The sequence below is a fragment of the Vidua macroura genome, chromosome 1 (genome assembly GCF_024509145.1).
Source record: "Vidua macroura isolate BioBank_ID:100142 chromosome 1, ASM2450914v1, whole genome shotgun sequence".
Classification (NCBI taxonomy): Eukaryota; Metazoa; Chordata; class Aves; order Passeriformes; family Viduidae; genus Vidua; species Vidua macroura.
The window spans coordinates 17,423,591-17,436,074 of NC_071571.1; the positions used below are offsets into that span (position 1 = coordinate 17,423,591).

The following is a 12,484-nucleotide window of genomic DNA, read 5'->3' on the forward strand; positions in this document are numbered from 1 at the left end:
ATAGGATACTGGTGTTACTAGTAGAGATCTAATTAGTCGAAGGATTAAAGAGTACAGTACAATGATGAGGTGGGTGAATTATATGTTGCCAGTGGTTTTTGTAGAGTTCTTATTTAGCTTCTTTCAACTGAAGTAGTCTCTCTTGTTCAGTTCTTCAAGCAGCAAAACAGAGCCATCTCCCAAAACACCTCGCCAGAGTCTGAGTATCAGACAGACTCTACTTGGAACTAAAGCAGAACAGAGGACTCAGACTCCACATTCTCCTAAGGATGAGACAGAAAGGAAGCTTCTCACTAAAGGTCTGTATGTTTTGTGTATTTCTTTAGTTCCCTTCTGCCCCAGTGTAAGGCCATCCAGGTACCCTTCTCAGGTATTTTTAAAACATGAAAGGTAAAGCATGAAATATGTATAAAACATATACAGGTGCAAGCCAAGTATTAGCCCAGGGGTTTTAAGCTGCAGCTTTAGTCACTCATTTCTAGGAACTACTTAATCTCAGATCCTGAAACTTTTATTTTAGTCCCCTCTCAAGAGGTTTTTGTGGTTTTTTCCCCTTCAACTCTATGTAGGGCTAACAGCAGTAAACACAGGTATTAAGCTTCATGAGAGCAAAATCTTGTCAAGCTTTGGAAATAATTTTGTGTGTAATTCATACTTCTGTCTCCAGCTGACTTGGAACTTATAAGGTAAATTTTTCCAATAAAGTGCTTCCAAAGTGTAGAACAGATTTTTTTTGTTTTAATTTTTAAAACACAGGAATGAACTTGTATTATTTTTCCCAGAACAAAATTAATGCTTCCTGAGTTCTAAAAAAGTCTGATGAGCTGGCACTGCAAGCTTGAATCAGCATCTGAGCTCCATCAAATAATGTCACAATCTACTCCTTTTTATTCTCTTTTTCTTTTCTTTACTTTTTTTTTTTTTTTCACATAGTGTGTAAACATATAGTGCTTCACATCAGACTCTTGTTTAAAAAATGTTGTGTACAAATTCAGGCAACTGGATAAGCAACCACTTTTGATCAACCACTTTGGAGTGATTCAGTGTTGAATTTAAGCTATGAGTGAATTCTGGTTTTTGTTTCCAAAAAATGTCCCTTTGCTTCTGCAGTGCTACCCATATAACTAAATTGCACATGTTGGGTAAATCTCAAAACTACTGAAAGAATATCTCCAGAAATAAGAAAGAAGTAGTTATTGTGTTAGATGACTTGCGGTGCAAGATAAATGGGAATTGCAATTTGTTACAAGAATTCTATAGGAGAGGTAAACAGAGAAACTGAACTTTTCATCTGATTTTTGGATAGGGAATATTTTAAGTGAGTAATGTTTGGAATTACTTAGGAGTGACTAAAATCTGATAATTTCTGAAAGAGTGAGTACATCTGCACAAGTGTGAACATGGCTCTAGTGTCTGATGGGTATTTCATGCAGTGTTTTGATTCCATGGAGACTGCTAAATGTGCTACTAAATGTAGATTTACATTTTTTAAAATTGTAGTAGTTTATATAAATTTCAAGTTTAAATTTAGTAGTTTAGCTACTTTTAGTCTCAGAATGATGAAATGCCATAGTACCATCCAGCTTCTTGCTTTTCTAAGTCTGGGGTGTGAGTATGTTCAGATTTATCTTTTGAACCACAGAAGAGTAACAGAAGTTGTTGCATAAATCCATGTAAAGGCTTGTGGCATAAAGGCTGGTAAAAGCTAAAAAACACAGCAGGTGTTACTTGCTCTTTGCAAATCTGTTACCTGTATTTACAGTCAGTTTTGTAGCATTAATGTTCTTATTTTTCTTATTTTATTTTTTTTCCACTCTCCTAACAACAAAAAGATGAGACAAGCCCACCAAAAGACAAAGGGACATGGAGAAGCATTATGAGGAAGACATTTGAAAAGAAGCCCTCTGCTGTTGGAACATTTGGTGTTAGACTAGATGACTGCCCTCCAGCTCATACCAACAAAGTATGGAAGTAGTTTTTCTTTCATTGTGGATTTAAGATACTTTTTTAGTCAATTACTTACTATGCAACTCTTTTTTTCAGTATATTCCACTGATTGTTGATATATGCTGCAAACTGGTTGAAGAAAGAGGTCTTGAGTACACAGGTATTTACAGAGTGCCTGGAAATAATGCCGCCATCTCAAGTATGCAAGAAGAGCTCAACAAAGGAATGACTGATATTGATGTTCATGATGATGTAAGTCTTTAATCACACTATTTTCGTATTAAAATCTCCAAAACTTTTGGTTGTGTTATGATCATAGAAATATAAAGCATGTCTGACCTTTTCTTTTAAACACGTAGAAATGGCGTGACCTGAACGTGATCAGCAGTCTGCTGAAATCCTTCTTCCGAAAGCTCCCAGAACCCCTCTTCACCAACGGTAGGTTGTTTTCATTGCAGTTTTGTCATAAGGAGTTGCAATTGAACAGTTGTCTTACAACATCCAGATGATTTGAGAGAAAATTCAGGGAAATCATCCCCGCTCTGCATTAAATGTTGTCTTTCTTAAAGAGTAGGGAGTCATGGTAATCATCTTAGGAATGAGAGGTGTCAATATAATTTCTGTGATGTGAAGGGATGATGAATATGCAACCAAAAGAGAAAAATTTTTAATTCCACTGTTGAAATATTCAGTGAAAGCTGTTTTGTTTTTTTTTTTTCCCATACTGTCATACAAAACATACACTTACAGTATAATGGGCTAATTTATGAATTCCAGAGGTCATTCTTTTATGTATGTTACTAGTGTTCAAGGGGGAGTGGGGCTGGCAGATGAGGATTTATATGCATACATCTATAGATCTAAAAACTCATGTATAATTTCTACTTTTTTAACAGACAAATATGCAGATTTTATAGATGCCAATAGAAAAGAAGATCCTGTTGAGCGTCTGAAAACACTGAAGAGACTGGTAAACTAAAATCAGTTGTGTTGTAGGTGCACTACAAAATTAGTATTAAATGTTCGATGTTCTGAATAGTGATTGTTTGTTTCAGATTCATGATCTACCTGAACACCATTATGAGACCCTCAAGTTCCTTTCTGCACACCTGAAGACAGTAGCAGAGAACTCAGAAAAGAACAAGGTATTAGAAAGAAATATATAATGCATTCTGGTTTGTCTCATTAAGGTTTTTTTTTAATGCAGGATCATTTCTAATTAAGGTGGTAATTTATTGTTGTAGATGAAATTAGGGAGTGTTGCTATGTGGAGAAAATTTTTGTAATAGACTAAGTATTCCTGCAAAATATACACGTTTAGTGTGAATTAAGTTTATTCAGACTGGTAGTCAGTCTTTTGGGAAGGACTCCTTGCATCCTACGTTTATGTCAAGTCTGTAAATTTCCTGTAATCTCATCTAGATACCAGTAAGACTGTGCCTGGGCAGGGCACAGGTGAATAAACCTGCTGGCAGAGTTTTTCACATCAGCTTTCTTTGAAGCCTGGCTTCTGGATGCTTGAGAGATTTTTAAGAATAGGACTTGCTGTAGTTACTTGAGTGATTACCCTATAGATGCTGTTTGGCTGGTTTTAAGAAGGAAAATTCATAATATAAATGGTGGTAGTTCATCACTACTGGATCTTTTTCCACCACTAAGTATAACTTCTTGTAATTTCCATAGGGTGGGAAAGAGGTGGTTTGTGTTAAGTGCTCCTGTGCATGCTATAGTCCTTCAGTAAATGCTAATAATAGTGTCCCATTTTTCAGCTCTCAGGGAGGGGTAGCTGAGTGCAAAGCTGTCCATAGTATGGATGTGCTTATGGATGTTTACCTCAGGGCAGGTAACGTGGTGGCTTGGCTACCAATGTGCAGGGTACAGGAAAAATTTTGAAATAATTGATGGTATATAGAAAAGCCTGTGGCCAAATCATTTAAATTATCTTAAATAATTTAAAAATCAGTTGGGGTGAATATGGTAGGTTATGCAAATAATACCTTCCAGTTAAATATGAAAGAAAAGTATTTCTGTGTTCATTAAAAAAAATCAACAAATTATAAACTTTAGCAAAATTATAGATGATATAAGGAAATTATAGTAAATGTCATTTTTGAGTGCAGTGCTTAAAGGAAGCTTTTCCATCATTTTATGGTTTTGATGGGCTGTATAAATGTTGCTAAATACTGTTAATATTGTTGAATGTACAAGGCTAGATGAATGAGGTGGTGTTACAATTGTGTGACTTGTCAAGACAAAGAGTTCAAGAGAGCATTAAGGGCTTGTGTCATGTTTGCAACTTACTTCTGATAAGCACAAAGTCTTTTCTTCCTGTGTATTACTGGTCTATTCTATACCAGAACAGTAAACCCTTAAGTTAAAGAAGCAAAAATAGAAGGTAAGTTCTGCTGCTGCTTCTTGAAATTATTTGTCACAGATGTAACATTAGTCATATACTTAATTCACTTCTAAAGTAGTGACCTGATCACACAATGCCGAGCCTGTCTCACAAATAGATGTCTTGGGTCCATGTTGTTTGTTCTGCCACCTCCTCTGAAGCTGGTGCAAATTGAATGAGGTCTTTGTCAGTAGATATAATACAGTATTTCATTACCAGCTTAATTTTTTATGTGTGTCATATAAATGTTTGCAGGAAAAAAAACAGGGAGCTATCAATGCCTTTCTACAAAACAAAAAATTCTGAAAACATCAATGTTTCCAAGCATCAGTGTTTCTTTAAGGAAAGAAGAAAAGATCCCCCTGAAAGTGTAAAAAATATGTCTGGGTTCTTGAGTTTTCTGTGCTTGTGGAGCCATTTGCTTGCAGTAGGTTAAGGAAGGCTGGAATTCTGAATTGCAGAAACGTTGGGTATATTTATTGCAGCTGCATTTAGAAGTGTTTTGGTGTAGTGTAACATCCTACCTGAGTCAGTAATGTATTTTTTAAAAACTCTTTCATGTCCATATTTTAAATGGTTCTCGTATATATTAATAGTGTTATATTAATGTACTTAGCCCATATTACTGTATTTTCTCATTATAAATGTATGATGTGGAAATATTTCATTTCTTAGATGGAACCAAGAAACCTGGCAATAGTATTTGGTCCAACACTTGTGAGGACATCTGATGATAACATGACACACATGGTTACCCACATGCCAGACCAATATAAAATTGTAGAAACACTCATCCAAAAAGTAAGTGGATGCATTTCATTATTGAAAAAATAAGATCGTACACAGATCAACCAGCTTTTTTCTCACTGGGCCAGTTTGGTATTTATCCATCAAACTCTCACTTTCAGTAAAATCTATGTTTGATTGTGCCACATTTGGGTTTTGGATTTCCTGTGGGGTTTTCACCTTTTTTATTTTAACTTTTAGCATGACTGGTTTTTCACAGAAGATGATGCTGAAGAACCTCTTGTAAGTATTATGGCATAAATACTTGTGTTCTAACTGCCTTAGTTTAGAATCTGCTTCTGCTGCCTCTAGAGCACCTGTATAGTTTTTACTATGTCACTGTATGGTTTGCTCTTCAGAAGCACCTTTTTAGCTTTCCATTCCTTTTAGTAATGAATTCTATTTTTTTTAAAAAAGCAAGCCATGCATTTGTTTTAAAAGCATAAAGGAAAATAGGACATGCTTTCCTCATGTTCTTCAGGTGAATAATGCAGTTTTCTAAATGCTGTTGAATCGTAATGAACTATTTGTGAAACGATGATGAAGAGATCTTTGTTTATTAACTGTAGACAGCAGTTCAGGAGGAAAACACTGTAGAATCTCAGCCAGTGCCAAACATAGATCATTTACTCACCAACATTGGAAGAACGGGAGTATCTCCTGGAGACGTATCAGGTAACTCTTGCCTGGACAGTGTTAATCCATAGGCTAGAATAACCTACTCTGTTAACTCAGTGTAACTCTCTCTTCCTATTTTCTTTTACTAAGAATACGTTTTCCTCTTTTCCAAAAGATCATTTAACATTTCTTAAAGACTTGAATTGTTGATAATCATGCATGATATAATTTGGAAGACTATTTTTGTCTAACAGGAACTTAATCATGAAAAGATGAGGCTTGCACATAGTATTTTATTTATTCACAGTAACCCATACAATCATCATCGTGAGGTCAAGCAGCTACGCTGCTATAAAGTGGTTTGTTGTGATGGCAGAAAGACTGATCTTCAGTGGTGTTCTAATATTGCTCCTTCCCAATGTTAGGAATGCAAAACATTGAGTTATGTTTTCTTGTCAATTGATGGACACTTTAGTATGTTGCAATATGTTTATACTAAAGCTGGTTTCCTTCTGTTTATAAATGCCATCCTCTTTTGTGGCTAAGGATAAGCATTACAGGCTCTTTTTTGGTGACTTTTTCCCCTCCTCCCTTCACTCTACTATTGCACTAACCTAGCATGTTGTATCCCACGAATGTTATCCCTTCGTCTCTAGCTTTTGTTTCAGTTTTCAAAGGGTTGTTCAGCACTTACTGAAACAGTCACTTTGTACTGATGTTGTAACAGGCGAAGTGGGAGGAGTCTATCACACGGTGATGTCATTAGTGGATTCTGTGATGTCACTGATGGACAGCTGGAACTGTAGGAAGAAGGAGGACTGTTGCCCACACTGTAGCTGCCTTGTCTGCAGAAACCCCCGTTTCTTGTAAATGGAAAAAACCCCAAGTTGATCTGTGCTGTAAATTTTCTTTTAAGAGTATTTTAAACAGATCAATGCTACTTTTTAAAAGTTTTTCTGCTGTTTCTTGTTATCTCTGAAGCAGACCCTGAGGAGAAATAGCATGGTATGGTCTACCAGTCTTTCTAGTCATAAAGCATTAGCCATGTGTCAAAAAGGGGTGTGGCAGGGGGCTCAGCTCTTTCTTCCCAGGGAGAAAGTCCCAAGTTCATGTTTTTTAGTCATCTTGCTAGCCCCTTCCTACCCCCTTTATAATTGTATAATCTTGGGTTTTGCGAGACAGTGAAACTATGGTGTCCATTTTTCATTTCATAAAAGCGCTTGTTGTGGAAAAGTACAAAACTGGTAGCTGCTGACATCTAGACAATTTAAAAATAAATTTTACCTGCATGTAGTAAGAGGCGGAGAGAGATGTATAATTGGGGATTTACACAGAAAATATGACTTAATTCCTTTAAAACCTCACAAAAAGAGTATGACTACAAGAATCATGATTTGTACCTAGGGAGCCAACTGTACAAAGACACACAATTTTGCTTTGTGTATCCTGAATCTCAGGAGAGTACACAGTGCCATCCTGAAAAGGTCTCTCAGCTGCGGTTTTGCAGGGGCTGTATACTTAAATCATTGAATAAACATTAGTATTTCTGTTTTTTATTTTGAAGAACAGGGCTCCTTTGCCATTCCTATCATTGAGCTGGTTCTGCCTACAATTCACAGCATCCTTTCATGGCGGTGGCTTTCTGTGGTGCAGCTTGCATCTTTGTGAGCTCTGACTATTCACTCTGTTCTGGTTTTAATTTGCTTCACATCTTGTTCTGTGCTTGTCTTTTTCATAAGTCCAGCATTGTCTGTAGCAACAATTAAAAAGTTGCACAGAACTGAGCAGAATTTTTTTTCTTTAATTTTTCCACAGATTCAGCTACTAGTGACTCAGCAAAATCTAAGGTAAATAATTTTCTGATATCATATAGTTACAAGCTTCTGAAATCTGTTAGATGCTTCCTTTATTAAATCACTGATATGCAGCTGTACTATAGAGCTTATGTAGGATTTCTTGAGTAAGTGGTAGTACTGTTTTCTCATAACCTATTTTTGAAGCGTTACAATGGAAAAGGGCTTGTGTGCAGTTAGCTGCATCTACCAAAGCAGTCAGCTGCACACAGCAACAGCTTTGTTCCCAGCTCTCACAATTGTGGGCGCTTACCTCCTTTTTGTGTCTCATTTAGTAGAGGTAAATGTATATATAGTATGATCCCTGTTGTTGGCATAGTACTAACTCACAGAGAGTATTTATGTTTCTCTATTTCACTGAGAAAAGTATACTTAGAATTCAGCCTGTTCTTCAGGAGGTAACAGCTCCTCCTTAGAAGAAGACAAAGGCTGTGGTTAAAAGGTTGCTCTGCAGAATCTCCCTCAGAAGTATTGCTGTGCTTGGGAGGAAAGCCTCATGAAGCAGGGGAACAAGACTGGAACACAGTTGTTCGTTCAGTGACAAAGCCCTCATGTGACACATGTGGTTTGTCCCTCGTGTGGACAAACCTTTGTCTCCTGGGCTGTTGTTGAGTAGTTCTGACACTGGGTGTCTATAGCATAGGCTCACAGGGCAGCACACAGCGGATCTCAGTGAGGTCATGGCACAGCCCTGTGCTGGCCTGCATTCCAGGTGTGGCACTGATGCCCTCTTGGAGCTGGGAACAGGACTCAGAGCATCCTTATGGTTCATTGTGGAGATGCCAACACAGCTGCTCTGTGAGGATGTTTGGTGGCTCAGCTGTTTCCTCAAAATAGCCCAGTTTCCAGGACACCATGTCACACACTGCCTGTAGCAGTGAGGCTCTAGGAAAGGTGCATAGCTTTGAAGGGGCCAGATGGTAATGTTAGAGTACTGAAAATAGTTTTTAATTCATAAAATGGAATCATTTGGCTTGTACTTTTATTGTTTCTGTGCCATTTTAAAAGTAAATTCCTCTAAAATAAGGAAGTTTATTTTTTAATTTTCTACACTTTTAACTAACTCATAACTAGTTATGAGTAACATTCATTTTATTGGCAGTAATTAATTGGTGCCATTTACAAACTCAGTCTGAAAGGTGAAAGATGAACTGAAAAATGGAGCAATTAGCTTTTTTGAATAGGTAAGACCTTGAAAGGAGGGATTGTGAAGTATCTGTGAAGCAGTTGCAAACCAGTCTTGAGAAGGTTTCCTTACTGTAATGGGGTCTGCTTTATTAGTCAATCAAAAACTAAATAGTGGTATACACAAACCAGTCTTGGTTAAGTTTAAGGGACTCAGATAAAAAGTGGAATGCTCAGGAAGGAAATTGACTTAGTGGGCAATGTCATTTCAACTACAGAAGGAGCATATAAATGTTTCCTGAATGAAGATGCACTTCCTACTGTGAAGCTTAGGATGTGTTTTTAAAGTGTTTCAGGCTTTTTGACTTTAATTTTGCCTTCTCCCTTTTTTTAACAGGGTTCTTGGGGTTCTGGAAAAGATCAGTATAGCAAGGAACTGCTTGTGTCCTCCATTTTTGCAGCAGCTAGTCGCAAGCGGAAAAAAACTAAAGAGAAACCACAACCAAGTAGCTCAGAGGATGAGTTGGATAATGTGTTTTTCAAGAAGGAGCTTGCAGAACAATCTCGTGGTGACACAGCAAAAGAGAACACAGTTAAAGGGGAATATGAAAGAGAGAGAGAGATAGGGAGAAAACAAAGGATGTTTGTCCTGAAGGAAAAAGAGAACAGCAGTAAAAAAGATATGAATGTTGTAAAGGATGAAAAGAAGTCATTAAAGAAAGAAAATATCCTGACAGAGGAACCTTCACTGCCTTACGATGAAAAATGTTCAAAATCATCAAATATCAACTGTCTGCAAAGCATGCAGAAGAATAACCCAAAAATGCCTATTTCACAATCTTCTTCCCAGGTTGAGGAGACAGTGTCTGACTCTGGCACTATGCTAAGCACTTCCTCCCAGGCTTCCCAGCACAGATACTCGTGCAAAAAAGTAGCCAGCCCTGAAATTAAACACAGTGAGTTTTTAGCAGCTGATGTCAGCTCCATCACCTCAGATTACTCAACTACTTCATCTACTATGTATCTGACTGGTTTAGATGCCAGTATGCTGAGCCCTGAGGTGCAGTCAGTGACAGAAAGCAAGGGAGAAGATGCAGATGATGAAAGAAGTGAATTGATCAGCGAAGGGCGTCCTATGGAGACGGACAGTGAAAGTGACTTCCCTGTCTTTGCCACCAGCGCTGCTGCCGAAAGGCTGTCCAAAGGGAAAGTTCCAGAAGTGGTAAAGACCAGTCGGAGGAACTCTGAAGAAAGTGAAGTAAGTTGTACTGAGGGAAGTTCCACGCCAAAGTTAGAGAGTCGCAGACTTTTTAGCTCGCACAAACTTATTGAATGTGATACACTCTCCAGGAGAAAGTCTGCACGGCACAAAACGGACAGTGAGGGGTCAGGGGATGCGAAGAGTGAGAAGGATTTGCCTACTGTGACCAAAATGTTTGACATCATGAAAAAAGGAAGATCCACAAGCAGTTTAGCTACATCGGCCAAAAGTGAGGCTGACAAACAAGAACCTACGTGGAGACTTAAGATTACAGACAGGTTAAAGTTGCGACTCAAGTCATCTGCTGATGATATGTTTGGAGTTGGGAATCAAAAAGCTAACTCCACAGAGACTGCAAAGAGAAAGAATATCAGGCGAAGGCACACACTTGGAGGGCAGAGGGATTTTGCTGAAATAAGTGTCCTGAATGCTTGGAAAGCTCAAGAACCAAGTCAAAATAGAGAGAGAGAATCTGAGCTTTCAGCTGTGACTCGGTTGAAGCCAAAATGTCCAGCCCAAGACCTCTCGATCTCGGACTGGCTTGCACGAGAACGTTTACGCACTAGCACAACTGACCTTAATACGGGTGAAACTGGAAAGCCCAGACTTGAGAACACTAACTTAGCAGAGGTATCAAAGGTAGAACTGCCCTCATCTGCAGAGATGCAGGCAGATGAAGGCAGCTCTTCCAGCAGCTTGACTTTAATTAATAGAACACCACCTTTGGGACCATTTCAGCCACCAGACCAGGTAAATGGTGAAAATTACCAGAACATGAACAAAAACAACTTCAGCCCAGCAGTTGATGCCCATCCTCATAAACTGTCTGGGACCCAAGTGGTTAGATCTCGATTTTACCAGTATCTTTGAAATGGGAAGATATGTCCACTGCAGCAATTCATTAACTTACCCTCACACTTCCCAGTAACTCTGCGTGTGCGTGTGTGTGTGTGTGCGTGTGTGTGTGTACATATATAAATATTTTTTTCCTGTACTGTTGTTGTTATGCAGCCTTCATTTGGGCTGGTTTCATCAATGTGCTCTGTGGAACGTCTTCACAGTGCATTACCACAGCCAGAAGAACACTAAAGTTAAAGTATATATATATATTTTAAGAAAAAGTATATTTGATGGCTGCATACAAATGTTGAACAAAGCATCTGATGCAACATGCTGTGTAGTGTATACATGGTTTTCTGACTGAGAGTTGGCCTGGCATTAGTATGCAGGAAAATTGTTCTTTTGGTTTAGTCACTAACAAGTGCCTCATTATAAATTCATTTGGTTTGTTAGGGTGCCATATTGCTAAATTAGAGAAACTTATTACAAACAAATAAATGCATTTTACTGTTAATGACTTTCATTACATTTTACAAATGTTAACACAGGTGGCTACAGAGCTTCCATTCCTTAGGCATTCCAGTAAATATTGGAGTTTTATATTTCCAATTTTAATACAGATTTTGAGTTTTATGTGACTTGAATTTCTAATCTTTCTGTAAAATAAGTAACTTAACTGTACATATTACATGTGTATCTTTTCTTCAGATACCAGATTTGATATAAATGTTGTAACATAGGCGTGTAGATAGTGGATACTGGATGGAACTGGTTTCTTTTATCGAGAATATAATTCTGCATGAAGACCTAATGAATCCAAACCTGTATCATGCCTGTGTGCATACCCACTTAAACACTGGAAATAAAATTGTTTTGGTGACTCTTTGTGTGATTCAAATTCTTTCTGATGAACGGTTCCGAAGTGTCACGTTTATAAGTTGCAGTCAGCAACTACTCTTGGGATCACCAAACCTGCAGTTCCTCCTGGATGAAGGAGGAACCTCTCATTAATCTTTTGTTTGTGGGGCCACATTGTGCAGGTCAGCAGGTGAGAGAGATGCAGCTGGTTAAATATTTTCATCTTTATACATAATTTGATTCTAAATTATGTAGCAAGTGGGTTTATGTTTAATGTGCAGGTTTTGTTAAGTCAGAATGAACATCAATATCTGCCAGTCAGGACAATACTGTAATTTGGGTCTTGGACTTCTTATAATTTTAACCAAAATGTTTTTCTACCCTAAAAACTCATCTGTGTATGAACTCTGTCAGTTTTTTTGTTTTTTTTTTTTTAATTGTATGCTCTTCCACACCTACTTGAAAACAAAGCAGCTTTTCATCACTTTGGGTGTTCCTGTGTCACTGTTTCTTGCTTGGCAGAGGATTAAACCTCTATCAATGTGTCCATTTACTGTGAGGAGAAGGAATTGTGGTACTGGGATGTGTTGGCTGATGTGCTTTTAGGCAAACCTCATTTCTTTCCCGCGTGACTGTTACAGTCCTGTGCTTTGATCTGCTGTGGTTTTGATCCTTCTGAGAAATTATAAAAATTGGCTGTGAAGAAAAGTCCCAGATACAACAGCTGACCTCTATGGAAGTTCTCAACACATAATTAGGTGCATCTAATATCAGGTTACATAAAAATGAGCCATGTTCTTG

The 12,484-nt window shown here is 37.8% G+C and overlaps 1 protein-coding gene across 4 annotated transcripts in view; it reads left to right on the forward strand.

Moving 5' to 3' along the window:
* The window catches only part of ARHGAP21 (Rho GTPase activating protein 21), a 114,229-nt gene that overhangs the window by 101,221 nt on the left and 524 nt on the right, over positions 1-12,484 (forward strand). For 3 of the 4 annotated variants that reach the window (XM_053977394.1, XM_053977410.1, XM_053977403.1), the window contains 12 exons: positions 5-69; positions 151-299; positions 1,833-1,963; positions 2,044-2,199; positions 2,307-2,385; positions 2,844-2,917; positions 3,003-3,092; positions 5,018-5,143; positions 5,330-5,371; positions 5,698-5,803; positions 7,562-7,593; positions 9,122-11,705. In XM_053977394.1, the coding sequence (XP_053833369.1) occupies positions 5-69; positions 151-299; positions 1,833-1,963; positions 2,044-2,199; positions 2,307-2,385; positions 2,844-2,917; positions 3,003-3,092; positions 5,018-5,143; positions 5,330-5,371; positions 5,698-5,803; positions 7,562-7,593; positions 9,122-10,855 (2,784 nt within the window). In that variant the 3' untranslated portion in view covers positions 10,856-11,705. Of the gene's footprint in view, positions 1-4; positions 70-150; positions 300-1,832; positions 1,964-2,043; positions 2,200-2,306; positions 2,386-2,843; positions 2,918-3,002; positions 3,093-5,017; positions 5,144-5,329; positions 5,372-5,697; positions 5,804-7,561; positions 7,594-9,121; positions 11,706-12,484 lie in introns of those variants that run through there. The other variant, XM_053977418.1, reaches the window with a different exon arrangement.